The 17,870-nt window shown below is 42.7% G+C and overlaps 1 protein-coding gene across 2 annotated transcripts in view; it reads right to left on the bottom strand.

Annotated features, from left to right (window-relative positions):
* Positions 1 to 17,566, bottom strand: part of NUBPL (NUBP iron-sulfur cluster assembly factor, mitochondrial) — a 150,416-nt gene extending 132,850 nt beyond the window's left edge. For both annotated transcript variants that reach the window (XM_077819011.1, XM_077819012.1), the window contains exons 1-3: positions 17,460 to 17,566; positions 13,659 to 13,806; positions 9,161 to 9,195 (exon numbers count right to left, since the gene is read on the bottom strand). In XM_077819011.1, coding sequence (XP_077675137.1) covers positions 9,161 to 9,195; positions 13,659 to 13,806; positions 17,460 to 17,564 — 288 coding nt within the window. In that variant the 5' untranslated portion in view covers positions 17,565 to 17,566. The remainder of the gene's footprint in view (positions 1 to 9,160; positions 9,196 to 13,658; positions 13,807 to 17,459) is intronic.
* Between the last annotated feature and the right edge of the window lie 304 nt (positions 17,567 to 17,870).

Raw genomic sequence — 17,870 nt, 5'->3', positions numbered from 1 at the left:
CTTGCACCTGGTCCTGGCAACTGACTCAACTCTCACCAGTGGTCTAGGTAGCTGCGTGCGACAAGGCCACACCTTGGGACCTTGCCTTGGCTTGAATGCTAAACCTACTGAGGGTAACTAAATAGTGACAAACACTAGTGAAAGGGCATATCTGGCCCACTAAATACACAAAAGTCTCTAACAGTGAAGCCAGCAAAACAACTTCCAAAAGTATAACAAAAACAGAAAGTGCTGTACCAAGCTAGTGGATAGCTAACAGCAGTGTTGCAAAACAGATTATGATACACTGATCAACCAGAAAGCCAAGAAGTCATGGTCGAATACTTGACAAATATTGGACGACAGAAACTAAACGAAGAATGGAAGGAGAAACAAAAGCATGCCAGCTTGCTCTTCGTCCAGACAAACAAGGGCCAACGTGTTCATCGCTCAGAAACCGAGGTGGGGGTGCGTGAAAAGAATGCAATCAGAACAAACACAACCCCACACAGAACAGAGAATTATGTGATGAACTTGAAGGATAAAACATGTATATAACATGTATATAAGATTATACCACGCTGGAGCACTTGCAGTAATGGTTGACGAATTGAAAAGATACAAGTGGGAAATCACTGGTCTATGCAAAACAAGGCGGCAAAGGACAGTTTTATCATGATGAACTGACAGTGCACACCGGGACGAAGTTGCACTGATGCTAAAGTAGAAGGCAAGCCAGGCTCTTAAGGCATTTCACATGATATCGCCTCATACAATGAAGGCAAAAAATGTAATAAAGATGGGAGGTTTTAATGCAAAAGTAGGACTGGACTGGAATTCCTGGGCTCCTGCAATAGACAGATTTGGACTCAGTGAAGAAAACAAACAGGAAGAAAAGCCACTAAATTTCTGCCAAATCAACAACCTGGTCGTAACAAACAGGCTACTTCAACAAAGAAAGCCGCAGAGGAAATGGATTGGATATCACCTGATGAGCAAACAAAGATGACAGACTTTATATTTGTGAATCACAGATAGATATCAAATGTGTTGTCATGCAGATCATTTGTGGCCAGTATCAGGTCATAAATTAATGTTGGCATCAATGAAGTCAAGACTGAGAACCACCTAAAGAGTGCCGAAAACTAAGATTTATGACAAGGACAAATTGAAAGAGCTAGACAATCAAAAAATACAAAAAAAAAAAAAGCCATGCAGAAAAACATCACATCTCTGGTGAAAGAAAAAATGAATGCTGAAGAGACATGGAACAGTGTAAAAAATGGGATTACCAGAGCAGCTGAATGCGCATTGGGCCAAAACAAAGAAAGTAAAGTAGATAACGGATGAAATGCTGAAGTTGAGTGACAAGTGTAGGAAGCTGAAGTAAAGTGAAAAGGAAGACACTAATATAAGAGATGAGTACAATAGGTTGACCAGAGAGATAAAACAGAAAGCGGGGAGAAACAGAAACAACTGGATAAGCAAACTGTGAAGAATACACAAACAGAAAAATAAGAGAACTGAGTCAGACATATAAGTTGAAGATGGCAGTGAAAGAAAAGCTCAGGTAAATAACTGAGGATGAACAAGTGAAGAATAAACACTGAAAAGAATATTTTGGAAGAGCTGTAAAATGTGCAGAACACAGTATATAAAATGGACTTAGAGAAGCTTTCCAGTACAAATGAGGAAGAGCAGATACCAGAATTCTTAGAAAAAAAAGTAGTAAAGATCTCAATAGAAACACTGAAAAAGAAAAAAGGTGCTGGAAAATGACAACATAACTATAGAGCTGCTGCAAGCAAGAGAGAAACACAGAGGAAAGACTATGCAAAAAGTTATTCAACAAGATTTGCTAAGAAGAGCATGTGCTGAGCTAATAGGGGAAAGCAATAATAGTATCAATCTATAAAGAAGGGAGATAAGTGAGTCCAAGAACCAGAGAGGAATCATCTTATTGAGAGTTCCAGGAAAAGCATTCACCAAGACATTGTAGAAGCAAATGAAGAGATACACAGAAGTGGTGCTTGCAGAGGAACAGGCTGGATTTAGAACCAGTACAAAATACAATACATCAGCTATTTGTGATAAGACAGCTATCGAAGGAGTATATAGAACACAACCAAAGCTGCTACAACAACTTTATAGACTTCAAACCGGCTTCCGAGAACATTTGGCAGACAGGGTTATAGTAAGTTAAGTTCTGAAAATGTATTGCATTCCTGAGAAATTGATCAAGCTGATGGAAAACATCTATGGCAAGTCAAGGAGTGCAGTGAGAGCAGACAAGATAATGGAATGGTTCAGGACAACTTTAGGAATGAGACAAGGATGCATGCTACCACCAGATTTTTTCAACTTGATACTGAAAGCAACAATGGTTGTTGCACTGAGAGATGCAACAGGAGTAGTCATATTATGTGGGAGGACAGTGCACAACTTCAGACTTTTAGACAACGTTGACCTCAAAGTATTGACCAAGGAGGATTGTCACAGGCTGACTGGCCCCTTAAGAGGGATCTGGGGTCAATACACCTGGACTAATTACCTGATTGATTAAAAGGAGGGAATCTGGGCTCATAGGTAATGGGTGGCTAGGGCTAGAGAGGTGTCATCCCCCCGCATATCTAGTTTCTGAGCTACCCCACTGCCTGCCCAGTTCAGCAAGTGAAGCTCCATATCTGGTGGCTCCAGGGCAAGGAAGGTGACAGAGTGGGACACTGCAGGGGGAGGTCCCCACCTACACACTGAATTCCCAACAGGTGGAACTAGATTCCTCATTGTCACTAGGAAGAGCTGGCTTCTGAGCCACGCTTCCATGAAGATTTGCTGGAAGGGGGCAAGAGTTCTGGGGGAAGGAGGTGGATCCTGAGGTGACTGAGAAGGCAAGAGGGAGGAGAGTCTCAGAAGAAGGGGGAGATACTGAGGTGATTGGTCTCAGTCCCCCAAGACAGGAGCCACCACTTTAGGGTGAGTGCAAGGCAGGGCCTGCTCTCTCGTCCACCTCCCAAAGAATATTTTCACCAGCTGCCTATGCCTGGGCTTTGTAAGGGACTGAGTGCCTCCTAAAAAGAGGTATTTAATTATAACAACTTTAAACCCAGCTATGGGGAGGAAATCAAAAAGGAAAAGATAAGTAGTGTTGAAAACTCAGAGAGCAGTGAGGGCCAGGAGTCAGCAGCAGGGGAATGCTGCTGGAGACAACAAGGACAAGTTGGAGAGCTGGCTGAGTTGGGTCTGGGCTCCTAAGAGAAACAGGTTGGTACGCCTTTATGGACCCACCTGAAAAGTCAGAAAGGCTGCAACCCCAGGAAAAGGGTCCTGAGAAACCTCATTACTCTATAGGGAAAAAAGCTGGGAAAGTAGCCAGGGAGGCTGAGGTTTGTTTGGCTGTGTACAATGGAAGACAGACCAAAGGTGATGGGGGGAGGGGAGAGACTGTTTGCCAGGTGGGAGACTGAGAGAATCTAAGTTTGTCCAGTAGGAAGCTGGGAGGAGGAAGTAAAGAGTTGAAACAGTAAAGTGCCCAGACCACAGAAAAGAGAAACTGTGACCCACTGAGAGATTGGGAAGAGACTGTTTTAGTTATTACATACTAATGATCTAGCTCCGAGAATGGGTGTATTACATGACTCTAGTCTTGGTCATATGATAAAGAGCCCTAGGGAAAAGAAAAACAAAGGACAGATACTGCTAAGCTGCCCAAGACAAGGATGGGACGCTACAGAGCAGGTGTATACATCTACAAGGATATACAGAGAATAACTCACAAGGTAGGCAAAAGGCAGAAAATTTGGACTGAAGATCAGCACAGAGAATACAAAAATTATGGCAACTGGAAGACAAAGAGGAAGACGTAAAGATCAAAGTTGAAGACCAAGAACTAGAACAAATGGGAAAATGTGTATGACTGGTATCGAACAATGGGAACTGTCAAGATGACATATAAAGAAAAGTTGGACTAGCCACTACTGCATTTGGAAAACTCTGGAAGATCTGAAAGGCTGAAGACATTTCAAGAAACGTGAAGCATATATGAGACAACTGTTGTGCCAAAACTGCTGAATGAGTCAGAAAGCAGATAAACAAAATATATTGACTGCAGATACAACCTGGCTGAGGGGAACAACAATTGATTCAAGGCTGTAGAAAATAAAAAATGAAGTGATAAGAAAATGGCTTGGGCAACAAATAACTCTGTTACAGAAGGTTCAAGAAAGAAGATTGCAGTGGTCTGGACATGTGTCCAGGAAGGACCCAGAAAGGAGATCATTCATGGAGATACATACCAGAATGCAAGGAACTAGAAAAAAAGGAAGACCGAGGATGTGTTGGATAGATACAGAACTAAAAGATTAAAGATGAACAAAGCCGTAAAAATGGTACAAGACAGAAAGCTGCAAAGGGTACAACTCCATCATTATGTAGGTTCTTGTGGACCACAGAGGACAATTTATGAACGTCAATGTGGGTTGCACTGGAAAAGATCATGATGCCCAGGTTTTCCGCTGATCACAAGTCTACACTCAAGGACAGCCTAAGACACTATTTCTACCAAGTGACATTGTCATAAATGGAGTTACTGTCCCCTCTGTTATTCTGGGGGACCCTGCATACCTCCTTTTTACTAGGAGTATGAATCCATACCCTGATTTCAGAGGCCCTAGCAAAAGAGGATTTAATTACACACTCAGCAGGTGCAGAATGGTTGTTGAATGTGCTTTTGGGAGATTGAATCCCATTGGAGACTTTTACAGAACCATTTGGATGCCAGTGTCATTGATGCTGTCCGAATTACCGTGGCTTGCTGTGCACTTCACAATCTTTGTGAAGCCAGAGGCAAGCCATTTCCCTCTGAACGGACCTATGACAGTGAGATCGGTACATTCAATCAGTACATTCAGCCAGAAAGTGCACCTACCACAGCTGGAGCTGGATGCATCCAGGCAACAGAGATCAGAGATGCTTTGTGTTCCCACACTGTGGACTTGTCTGGCCCAATGGAAGAGAGGGAATAGTACAGTTACTCCTCACTTAAAGTTGTCCCGGTTAACATCGTTTCGTTGCTGCTCAATTAGTGAACATGCTCGTTTAAAGTTGCGCAGTGCTCCCTTATAACATTGTTTGGCAACTGCCTGCTTCGTCCACAGCTTGCAGAAAGAGCAGCCCGTTGCAGCTACCTGGTGGGGGCTTGGAACCAGGGTGGACCGGAAGCCCCCCACTCCCCCAAGTTCCTTGTGCAGCAGCTGCCCATCAGTTGCCAGCAGTTCAGCGGTCCCTCCCGCCACTGCCATGTGCTGCTCCTGCCCTCTACCTTGGAGCTGCTCCCAGGAGCCTCCTGCTTGTTGCACAGTGGGGAAGAGGGGGGCTAATATCAGGGTGCGTCCCTCCCCCCGCTCCTGCTGACCCTATCTCCCTAGAGCAGGGGACATGACAGGGCTCAGGACGGAGGAAGCTTGCAGACAGCAGCCGCTGTCTCAACTTCCTGATCTAAAAAGGTAGTGTACTTAAAGTGAGACCAGCATACTTAAAGGGGCAATGCGCATCTCTCTCTCTCTCACACACACACAGGGTGTGTGTCTCTGTCTGCCATGCTGTCTCCCTCCCTCTATTTGTGCTGCCTTGTAGAGTGTGAGGCTACATTAACAACGTGTAACCCTTGAGAGCTCAGCCGAATGCTAGTTCAGCATTTAGCAGTAAGGCATTCCCTTGGAAATATCCCATCCTCTTACTCCACCACCTCAACCAAGCTTCATAATCACCATCATTGCTATGTACAGTATTAAATTGTTTCTTTAAAACTTATACTGTGTATACATATATATAATATAGTCTTTTGTCTGGTGAAAAAAATTTCCCTGGAACCTACCCCCCCCCTTTACATTAATTCTTATGGGGAAATTGGATTCGCTTACCACTGTTTCACTTGAAGTCCCATTTTTCAGGAACATAACTACAATGTTTTGCGAGGAGTTACTGTACCTTTATGAATGTGCTGGGGATGGAGAGTATGGGGGCAGGTAGGGTGTTTGGGGAGAGGTGTGGAATTTTAGTGCCAATGTGATGTACTTATGAATGGCATGACCACATATAAAATGGGAGAGGGATATTATTCACAGTACAGAACCATAGGGTTAGAAGGGACCACAAGGGTCATCTACTCTAACCCCCTACCAAAATGCAGGATTTTTTGTCTAAACCACCCAAGACAGATAGCTATCCAGCCTCCTTTTGAAAAACTCCAGTGAAGAAGCTTCTACAACTTCCTTCAGGAGTCTGTTCCATTGTCCTACTGTTCTTACAGTAAGGAAGTTTTACCTGAGATTTAATCTAAGTCTGTATAGATTGATGTAAAGAAGTGATTGAAGTACGAACTGCTATAGATAACTATATTGACGGATAATCTTTGCATACTAATTGTCCCTGCTCATGTGTTCACCTTTATTATTCTGAATATACATTGCATGATGTGAAGTAGTGACAGAAATAAACTCTCTTGATTAAATAAAAAAAAAAAAAATGTATAAACATGTGTAGGAAAAGTACAATGTTCACCCATTGCCAGGCTGGTCAGCTGCCATTACCACACCAAAACCCCAGTACTAGCAGAACCTTACAGAAAAAACAAAACCAAAAAACCACCAACTTTCACTAAACGCCGCCGGGGGGACCAACCCCGACTTAAGTTTTAACCCAGTGGTTAGAGTACTTACCTAGGATGAATGAGACCCCCCCAGTTCAAGTCCCCCATCCTCCTGAGAGGAAGAAGAGATTTGAACATTCATCTCCCACCTCTCAGGTGAATGTCCTAACCACCGGGCTATGGGATATTCTGATGTAGTGCTCCCTCAATCTCTCCTGTTGAAACTGTTTCACTGTGCATAAAATAATGAAAAACTCTTTGGGCCAAAGAGAAAGACAGCAAGCATGAGGATGACTCTGTAGCTTTGTAGTTAGAGCACTCACCTGGGAGATCCAGAATCCAGCTCCCTGCTCCAATGACTTTTTTTTTTAAAGTTATTTACCAACAGTGGAACAACTTCAACAGAAGTGACCGGCAGAGCCTTACATCAGATTATCCCATAACCCACTGGATAGGGCATTCCCTTCAGAGATTACAACTCCCTGTTCAAATCCCATCTCTGATGGAAGAGAAAATTGAGCTGGGGCATCTCCCACATCCCAGGTGAGAACTCTAACCACTGGGCTAAAGGTTATGAGGGAGGTTGTTCTTCTCCTCCAGCTTCTTGTAAAAGCAGCTGTCATAAAACATACAGCTAAGGGTAGCATAAAATCCCTCCTTTACCTGTAAGGGGTTAAGAAGCTCAAATAACCTGGTTGGCACCTGACCAAAAGGACCAATAACAGAAGAAGATCCTTTCATATCGGGGGGGTTTGTTTGTTTGTGCTCTCTTGGGTCAGAGAGTAGGACCAGTCAGAAAAAACCCTCTCCTAAAACTCTATCTGAAATAAGCATCTACGATTACAAAAACTGTAAGTAAAGCAAGGAAATGCGTCAGATTATCTTTTGTTTTAGCTTGTGAATTTTCCCTATGCCAAGAGGGAGGTTTATTCCTGTTTTTTGTAACCTTAAAGTTTTGCAGAGAGGGGAATCCTCTGTGTTTTATATCTTATTACCCTGTAAAATTACCTTCCATCCTGATTTTACAGAGGTGCTTCTTTTACTTTTTTCTTTATAATAAAGTTCTGCTTTTAAGAACTTTTTTACTGTCCTAAAAACCCCAAGGGTCTGGTCTGTGCTCACCTTGTTTACCTATTTGGTTGGTATATTATTCTCAAGCCTCCCCAGGAAAGGGAGTGAAGGGGCTTTGGGGGATATTTTGGGGAAACAGGAACTCCAAGTGGTCCTTCTCCTGAATCTCTGTCTAACCCACTTGGACGGTATTGCTGCCACCACCAAGGACAAGGAAGAACTTGTGCCTTGGGGAAGTTTTTAACCTAAGCTGGTAGAAATAAGCTTAGGGGGTCTTTCATGCGGGTCCCCACATCTGCACCCCAGAGTTCAGAATGGGGAGGGAACCCTGACAGCAGCATTTGCATCTAACCCCAAAGAGTTTGCAGCTGAGAATCCCAAACAGAGGGAAGTGTCTCCCTTCCAACTGAACTTGGGTCACCAAACTGCCAGGGGGTAGGGCTTAGGACACAACCGTCACATTGGCACCTCCCATTGGCTAGCTTAGGCAGGTTGTCACCTAGCATGATGGCTTTTGTGCATCCAATTTGGAGGTGCCTACATCTCCCCATTCATTGTATAAGGAGCCTTAGGTGCCTAACTCAGGCTTAGAGAATCCCAATGATTTTGTAGGTACTTAAAATTTAGGCATCATCATACCTAAGTTTCTTTCTGAATCTCCTCCTATGTATATTTGCTCTATATAGCAGCTAATGCCTTATCCATACAAACAGTATTTTATAGATCTTCCTTTGCTCTTAAATATAACGGATACTTGCGTAAGACACAAAGAACCTGGCCTACTTCTGAGAGGACTTACTTCAACGCAAGTACTCCCAATTTACAGTGGCTGGTGAGCATAATGAAGCTCTCTTATTCTTAAGAGTACACTGGTTCCAGCTGCCCATTTCTGACCTGAAATTACAGTCTTAGCTTTGTGATATCACAACTAGTTACAGTAATAATTTTGTGTTAGTCTTTACAAATAACTGACTTTAAGGCTTCAGGGAGACATTTAGTTCCTTTTTCTTCAGCCTTTCCTTTCAAGTATTTTTGTATATTAATTTCTCCCGTAGAAGAGTAAACCTCTGTTACCATGACAGATGTTTTGAGTATTATCCATCACCTACACAACTATTTTTCCAAATCGGTGTCAAGAAAAAGTAGACCCAATGCTGTGCCAGTAGCCACTAGTATGGACCTCTGTGCCCTTGAAGAATCACAGCAAACTCACTGAGACACTGATAGGGGCAGAGTACAATGCTAACAAACCCAGATGAAGAATCAGGACTACTGACTCATTCACTGTGCCAACATAATAAACAAATCAACATAGAACATAAAATGCTATGAAAAAATAAAGGAATTTACTCAGAGTAAATACTTTGATTTCATTTAACTGGTGGCCCCTAATAGTAACTTTTTATTTACATTGCTCACAGCAAACTAAGTTTATTTAAGTTTGATAAATAATTGTTCACTTACCGAATCACATGCTGCTAATGCAAGGGCTACGTTTACTGTAAGAAAAGAAGAAGAAAAAAAAGTTAATCACAGCAGAATTTTATTTCCCAAATATTTTACAATATTATGAACCTCCACAAGAAAGGAAGAGACATCTAATATAAATATTGATCATGTGATTATAATTGCCACTTTAGTTCTTAGGGCTTGTCTTCACCAGCAACGCTGCCGCACTTTAATGTGGCTGTGTAGTCGCAGCACAGCGCCGGGAGACCGCTCTTCCAGCACTATTTAAAAAAAAAAAACCATCTCCACGAGGGGAATGGCTCCCAGTGCTGGTGCACTGTCTACACTGGCACTTTACAGCGCTGAAACTTGCAGTGCTCAGGGGGGTGTTTTTTCACACCACTGAGCGAGAAAGTTGCAGCGCTGTAACGTGCCAGCATAGACAAGCCCTTAGCTCAAGTCAATACACTTGAGTTAACCACCTAGCTCCAGTGAGAGCAGAGTTACCACACTGCAAAACAACGCAGGAGCTATAGAGTGAGTTGATCAGCAACACTGGATTAGCATCTGACGAGTTGTTTTAACTCAAGATGCTGCATCCCCATTGCATGATCAGCTCCAGCATTAGCAGCACTTGATCTTCAACACCCCCCACACACCCTAAAGTGCTAACTAGTTTGATCTTAAAAGCATCACTTAACTCAAGCTAGGGATCTGTGGGTGAATGGAATCAGATTAGGGGAAAAACTTGACTCATAGCTCAAACTAATAGTGCAACGAAGGCAAGCCTTTAATTTCTAAGAAACAGTGCAAAATAAAAAGAGGTTTTTCAAAAGGTTTTGGTTTTCTCTACCAAAAGAAAACCTTGAGAAAAATGTTTGAGATTTCTGTTAGAGAATTTAATACCAATTTGATTTTTTTAAAGGCATACTTAAAAGGTTGTACTTAAAGATTGTACTTAAAAACAAATTCAGATTTCCTTCCCACGCTCTCCACTAACCTTTTTAATTTAATGACCAGTGACCTGCACTTTTAAAAATAGGCTTGTGCCATTTTTTGCTTCCTTATGATTTTTTTTTTAATTTTTAATTACATTTTCTGTAATAGGAACAAAACCAGGTTTTTGCTTGTTACTTTAAATTTCAAATCTTATCTACCCTGGAAGTATCTGTAGCAGTGCTGTTTGGGAAATTTTCAACAACGGGGGAGAGAGGGGAAGAAAATAAAAGCAGATTCATCAAAACAAACTTTTACAGGAACATTCCAGTTTTGACAAAATTTACTCAAAGGTTTCTCAGGTCCAGTTTGGAATTTGAGTTTCTTGGCCAAAACAAGAGAGACATTAGCACCTCAGCCTGGTGGCTAGGGCTTTCATCTCGGATGTGGAGACCTAGGTTCAAATCAGTGATCTGAATCATCCTAATAGCCAGGCTATTTGCTGTTCTCTGTTGGATAGGCCTGTCTATCTCACTCTCTTACTTACTTCAAAAGGTCTCAAGTTCGCCCCAATACAGAACAGGAACATTTTTGAACTAGTGAAAAATTTTCACACAATGGGAAAATCATTGTCCACCCAAGTCTAGTGTGGAAGCAACTTAAGAACTTGTGAAATTTGACAAGAAACTGACTACTGAGCAATTGAGAAGAATTTTTAGTCAGATGGTTTATATTTTTGTTTGTTTGTGTCAACCTTTATTTAACGCCAATACTTGGAAAGAAAGGATATTTTTATGAAAGCTTCAACAACCCAACACCTTCAACTAAGGTACAAGACCCTCAAGAAGTCCTTCAGCAAAACCAGAAGGTTACTTGAGCTTCCTAATAGTTCCAAGTTAAAAACAAGCAATAAAAATTAAATAAAAACCTCTTTAGGCCTTCGTTATACATCATACAAAAAAAGGACTACAAACCCAAATTCAATTCTCTAAAGCAGCTCGTCTGTCTTTTTGGTAACGAGAAGGACGAGACAGATTTGTTGCAAGGTTGGTAGGGAAAGGAAAAGTTTAGACAAATTAGAAAAACAGAGCTAAGATCTCTGCATGAAAAAATTCTGGCAAGAGGGAAAACTGGAAGTGGAAGAGAGGCATAAAGAGAGGTAGGAAGGAATAAAAATAAACCACTTAATAGGTGGATGGAAAATAGTACAAGAGAGAGAAGAAACACCAAAAGAATAGAAGTAGGAAGAAAAAGCTTTTTCCACACAAAATAGCACCTCCTCTCAGTCACTGAGAGGAACTACTGTTTCCAGAAGATCCAAATCAGGTGTATGAAAGTGACAGAAGAAAGAGGGAAGTTGATTTGACTTCTCCTAAAGGTAGAAAAGTTATAGGGCAATGGGAGAAAAGGAGAGAAACATCATTCAACAGTAAACACAACGGCTGATTAAGAAATAGTCTTGAATAGGCTTTTCCTGGGATTCCCATCCAGTTGTCCTAATATGGAGGGGTGGTTGAGGCTGGAATGCAAGAATACTTAAGCAATGAAAAATATGGGAAACTGAGGCTCAGAGATACAGAAGTCAAAGATGGGGTGCTGAGGTCTGCAAAGCAGTCACATCTGTAGAAGTATCTCCCCAAGCGTCCTTTAACAAAAATGACAGGGTACACAACTTTAAAAGCAAGTTAATCCCAGATTTCAGCAGCACTGCAATGGGCTGAATAAAAATTCTGCAATTATCTAACCTTTAGATATTCATCTTAACACTGAAATTTATTCTCATTTTGACAAATGAGCACCAAGAGACTGTTTTATCTTCTCAGTACAGATATGCAATACCCATTTGAAAGGAGACTATAGCTCCAAAACACCAAACCTTGGACAGTGAATTTAGATTTAAGCTACATCTTTTATATTTATTACTTTGTTACATAGCTGAGAGTGCAGTCCATATATATGGTCAAAACTGGAATCTCTGCCCATATTTTAAAAAAATATAGACTTTAATTAACTTCTTCCAGACTCCAATAAGTAGCCATGAATTCAGTTTTTTCATTTGTGGACATAAAGGGGTAAATTGTTTTTATCATTGGAAAGTCAACTTTACAAACCATACTATCAACAACCTAACTAAGAACAGCGAATTACAATCACCAACCAGCAGGCACACTGTAAAGAAATACACCAATTGATTATTCCTTATGATGTGTCCATAGACAGATGAAATCTAAAATAAGGAAATTCACTCAATCTGTACTTCAGTTTACAATCACTAAGCAATTCCAAATTAAACATGTCTGTGCTTTGTTTTTGTTTCTTTAATTTAACAGCCTGCCCATTCCATGACTGGCAACTCAGAGAATGAACTTATATATATATATTTATGTAGAGCTGTGAGCATCTTTTTTAGAACATAGACTTTGTTCAAAGTCCGAATCTGAGGATTTCACCAAGAAATATATATATTAAGATATTGCCTTCTTAATATGGATTCTTGAAGAGATTTTTAAATAAATTCACAAAGGCTAATATAAAGAGAAATATTTCCCAAGCAATTTTACTGTCAACAAGACTTTATTTTTATTGAACAAACCTCTGCAGTGTTATCATCCCAAATGTAACATTATAGTTCTATTGCCGAGGAACCACAGTTAAAAGGTAAATCATTAGTTTGAAATCTAGTTAGATGGGGGAAAAAAAAGGAGTCAAAGCAGTTTGTACTATACACACTCATGAGGCCCCCTACCAATTTTTGTGGTTTGCAATCACTGTTTTGTTTTTCCTTGGGTAACGTCCACACAACAACTAAGAAAACTGACAAAGGTCCTGATCCTGCCAGCTTCCCTACATGGGCAGATCCCTGCCTTCCACTGAAGAAAATGAGTCTCCACATGTGTCGGAAGTCCACCTGCCCTGAGCAGCTTCTAGCAGCAGGATCTAATGGAAGTCTAACTTAGATCCTGCTCCTGCAGTATGGGGTGTTTATAGGTAGACCTCTGCATCCATGTGGAACTACTTTGAACGTAGGGAAACCTTGCAGGGGTGTAAGGGCCTATCCAAAATGACTGGACTATAGGATTAAGGCATATGAACTCCACAAGGTACACAGGGAAACTGACTTACACAAAGTGTTGTGATTGTCAAATGCAGAAAGACAGACAGACTTTCTCTTCCGCCCCCCCTCCGCAACCCTATTAAAATAATCTTAGGTGTTATTTGCACAATCATAGATGAAAAACTTTCAAACTGACTGTCCTTTTAAACTCTTGCAGACTACACAGAAGTGAAACTGACTTGTCTGGTTTCACAGCTTCAGACTGAATGAAATACAAAAATTGCCTAATAGCTGAAAAGTAAAGTAGATTTTTTAAATGCTTTTAGTTTTTACTAATACTGCCATACCGCAGATCTTTAATAAAGATAAATATGCATGTTTTTATTTTGCTGTTTACCACCTGTGTAATTAGTTTATTAATGTATTTGTATAAAAATACGATGCTATTATGCATGTTGTAAAACAGAAATAAATACCAATACAATAATAAAAGTGGATGCCAGAGCAAACACGAAAACTTACCTGCTGTTGTCGACTTTCCAACTCCCCCTTTCCCAGAAGCAAAAACCAATACCTGCTTAACTCCTTCTATTGGCTTTTGTTTTGGAAGTCCTCGAGACATGATTTGGGCACGTTTTTCTTTTAGAAACCCATCATTGGTGCTTGATGACTTAAAACAAAAACAAAAAAAACCCCACATATATACTGTTTTGTTACAGATGTACGAGTCCTGTACTCTTTGCAAGAAAAAATTTCAAAGCTGGATTCCAGGAAAGTAACAGTCACCTTAAGACTCAATAGCCCTGTCTACACTTTTGCATGTGAGTAGTCCTGTTTATTCAGTGGGAATTATCTTGTGTGTACAGTTACTCATATACATCTTGCAAGATCAGGGCCTAATTCAGGAGTGATCCAACTGATGTCAGTGAAGTTACAAGTGCGCAAAACCGGTAAAGTATTGCCAGCCTCAAGTGTTCAAAAAATCACAAACTGCACACCCAAAAAATTTTAACTTAAAAATCCTGAGATTTCTAACAATAACCTTTAGATTCTTTTATTTTGTGCTTTTCTCTACAACCATGTGAGCTAGAAACTTATGTTAAAAAAAAAAAAGCACCCCGCAAGCTGAGATTCTCACCTACTTATATGACTCCAGGTGCTGGGACCTGGGGGGGATGGTCCACCAGCTGCCATTGGCATTTTAAGCACCATGTCATCTAATCTTACTCAGAAAAGCAACTCAGGCTGACCCACTGATTAAAAAGGCAGAGGATACTGGTGGCCCTTCTACAGTAGGGTTCCCAGTATTGCTAACAGCAATGAATCTGAACCACTGTTAGCAAGTGGCTAATTTTTAACCTTGATAAGACTTTTTTGGCCTGATTCTGATCTGAATTTAACTAAACCAGTTTTACATATGTAACATCACGAATGTCACTGGAATTACTCCTGATTTACACAAGAGCAGAATCAGATCCAATAATTTTCTATGTCCTGCAGACACCCTACTGTATGGTATATAAGGAATTTCAGCTAGGAGTTTGACACATATACACACACACACGCCAGTCGACATCTTGCCTGTCACCAGGGGCAACCTTAGACAAAAGTATAACAAATAGATACTTGAAACCCTGTAATTCTGGAGGATTGTCTGTGGAACAACCCAGGAAACACTCAACCATTGGCAGCTCCTCCTCCTCCAGGTCCTGTTGCTGAACTAATGTCTTGTCTACAGCAGGAAACTGACAGCATATCTATAGCAGAATAACTATTAAGCTGTAAGCTATTCAGCTATAACTCCCCTGTATTGTATGGCCACTCTATTCCAGAATAAAAGTGACTTTATTCCAGAACAATTACTCCAAAGGAGTGGACTAATCATTCCAGAATAACGAGGAGTCCCGTGGCACCTTAAAGACTAACAGATTTATTTGGGTATAAGCTTTTGTGGGTAAAAAACCCACTTCTTCAGATGCATGGAGAGAAAATTATAGATACAGGCATAAATATATAGCTGCACATGAAGAGATGTGAGTTACCTTACAAGTGGAGAACCAATGTTGAAGGCCATTTCAGTCAGGGTGGTTGTGGTCCACTCCCAATAATTGATGAGATGGTGTCAATACCAAGAGAGGGGAAATTGCTTTTGTAGTGAGCCATGCACTCTCAGTCCCTATTCAAGCCCAAATTGATGGTTTGGCCAGCATACATGGCAGAGGGGCATTGCTGGCACATGATGGCATATATCACAATAGTAGATGTGCAAGTGAATGAGCTTCTGATGGTGTGGCTCGGCCCTATGATGGTGTCGCTAGAGTAGATATGGGGCAGAGAAGGCAACGGGGTTTGTTACAGGGACACCATTGGCCATCACATACAGTCCCCAGCTAAAACTTCTCCAGCGCATCATCAACAATCTACAACCTATCCCGCAAAACGATCCCCCACTCTCACAGGCCTTGGGAGGCAGGCCAATCCTAGCTTTTGGACAGCCCTCCAACCTGAAGCAAATACTCACCAGCAACTACACACACCACAGAACACTAACCCAGGAACCAATTCTTGTAACAAACCCCGTTGTATTCTCTGTCCCCATATGCCGCTCTGCCCTGTACAATGGCCAAACCGGACAGTCTCTATGTAAAAGGATAAATGGACACAATTCAGACATCAGGAATGGTAACACACAAAAGCCAGTAGGAGAACACTTCAATCTCCCTGGACACCCAATAACAGATTTAAAAGTAGTCATTCTTCAACAACAAAAACTCAAAAACAGACTTCAAAGAGAAACTGCGGAGCTACAATTTATTTGCAAATTTAACACCATCAATTTGGGCTTGAATAGAGACTGGGTATGGCTGGCTCACTACAAAAGCAAATTTCCCTCTCTTGGTATTGACACTTCCTCATCAAGAAAAGGAGTCCTTGTGGCACCTTAGAGACTAACCAGTTTATTTGAGCATGAGCTTTCGTGAGCTACAGCTCACTTCATCAGATGCATACCGTGGAAACTGCAGCAGACTTTATATATACACAGAGAATATGAAACAATACCTCCTCCCACCCCACTGTCCTGCTGGTAATAGCTATTACCAGCAGGACAGTGGGGTGGGAGGAGGACCAGCAGGACAGTGGGGTGGGAGGAGGTATTGTTTCATATTCTCTGTGTATATATAAAGTCTGCTGCAGTTTCCACGGTATGCATCTGATGAAGTGAGCTGTAGCTCACGAAAGCTCATGCTCAAATAAACTGGTTAGTCTCTAAGGTGCCACAAGGACTCCTTTTCTTTTTGCGAATACAGACTAACACGGCTGTTACTCTGAAACTTCCTCATCAATTATTGGGAGTGGACCTCACCCACATGGACTGAATTGGCCTTCAACATCGGTTCTCCACTTGTAAGGTAACTCACTTCTCTTCATGTGCCGCTATATCTTTATGCCTGTATCTGTAATTTTCACGCCATGCATCTTAAGAAGTGGGGTTTTTATCCACAAAAGCTTATGCCCAAATAAATCTGTTAGTCTTTAAGATGCCACCAGATTCCTCGTTTTTGTGGATACAGACTAACACAGCTACCCCTCTGATACTTCATTCCAGAATAGACTGTCCCCCCAATACCAAAACACCTACCGCTCAAAAAATTGGTTAGTCTCTAAGATGCCACTAGTACTCCTTTTCTTTTTGCGAATACAGACTAACATGGCTGCTACTCTGAAACCTACAGCTCAAAAGTTACTCTGCTTTAGCTATGCCAATCAATTTCCCCCATGTAGACAAGCCCGGAGATACGGCCACTTACCATGAGCAGCAAATATATCATTATGGGCTGCGCTGCCAAGCCCCTGAGACATAAAGCTCTTGCGGGACTGGCAGAAAGGGGAAGACCCGCTCCCGCAAAGGACCCTTCCAGCGGGACCCAGCAGCACGGAGCGAGCGAGGGCCACTGGGAGAGCCAGTCCCCGCGGGCAAGAAGCATTAGGGGACCCAGCCCATGGTGGGGCGCATGCACCCCCTACACTACAGACCCCGTCCTGTTGGGCTGGGGTCCTGCGAATGGGCCTTTCAGAGACCCAAAATGGGGCCTATTCCCTCACGGGACCCACTCCACAGTCCCTATGGGGGCTGCTAGGGGACCCCACTGCACGTGGCCACAGCGCTCCCCACGCGCGGCGCGGGCAGACCTGCCCTACGCTTGGTGTTTGCGCGCCCCGCCGCCAGTACAAACAGCCGGGGCGGAGCCCGCGCCCAGGGAAGCGGCGGCGGCGGCGGGGGTGGCGGCTCCGCTCCTCCTGGTTCCCCCGGGCTGCACTTACCAGCGAGCGAGAGGAGAAGGTGGCGCTGCCCAAGCCATGCAGGCGGCGCAGAGCCCCAGGACGGAGCCTGGCGCATAGCGCCCAGCACCACGCTCGGACCACCATCTCCTCTACTGCCCCGGGCGCGCTGAGATGGCGTCGCTTAACCCCGCCTCAGCATCCCGCCCCCTTCCCCTGTGGGGCCGAAGCACAGCTCTAGGGAGGCGTCTGCCTGCCCCGCACTCTGCCGGGCCCCCTGTGCTCCGCTCCGCTCCTTCAGGAAGGGGCCGCCAGCCGGAGGCGCTGAACTCAATCTTCCCGCCCCAACGAGAGCGGAAGCTGCTCAACGCCTCCCTGGCCTCAGGCCCGTGTAATTTGTACATTTAAAGGGCTCCGCAGGAGGATGTGTGGCAAAACCCTTGCTTGGCGTGC

This window comes from Eretmochelys imbricata, chromosome 6 (genome assembly GCF_965152235.1).
Source record: "Eretmochelys imbricata isolate rEreImb1 chromosome 6, rEreImb1.hap1, whole genome shotgun sequence".
Lineage (NCBI taxonomy): Eukaryota > Metazoa > Chordata > Testudines > Cheloniidae > Eretmochelys > Eretmochelys imbricata.
Note: the sequence above shows the minus strand (reverse complement) of the source record. Positions and strands in the feature narration are given on the sequence as shown.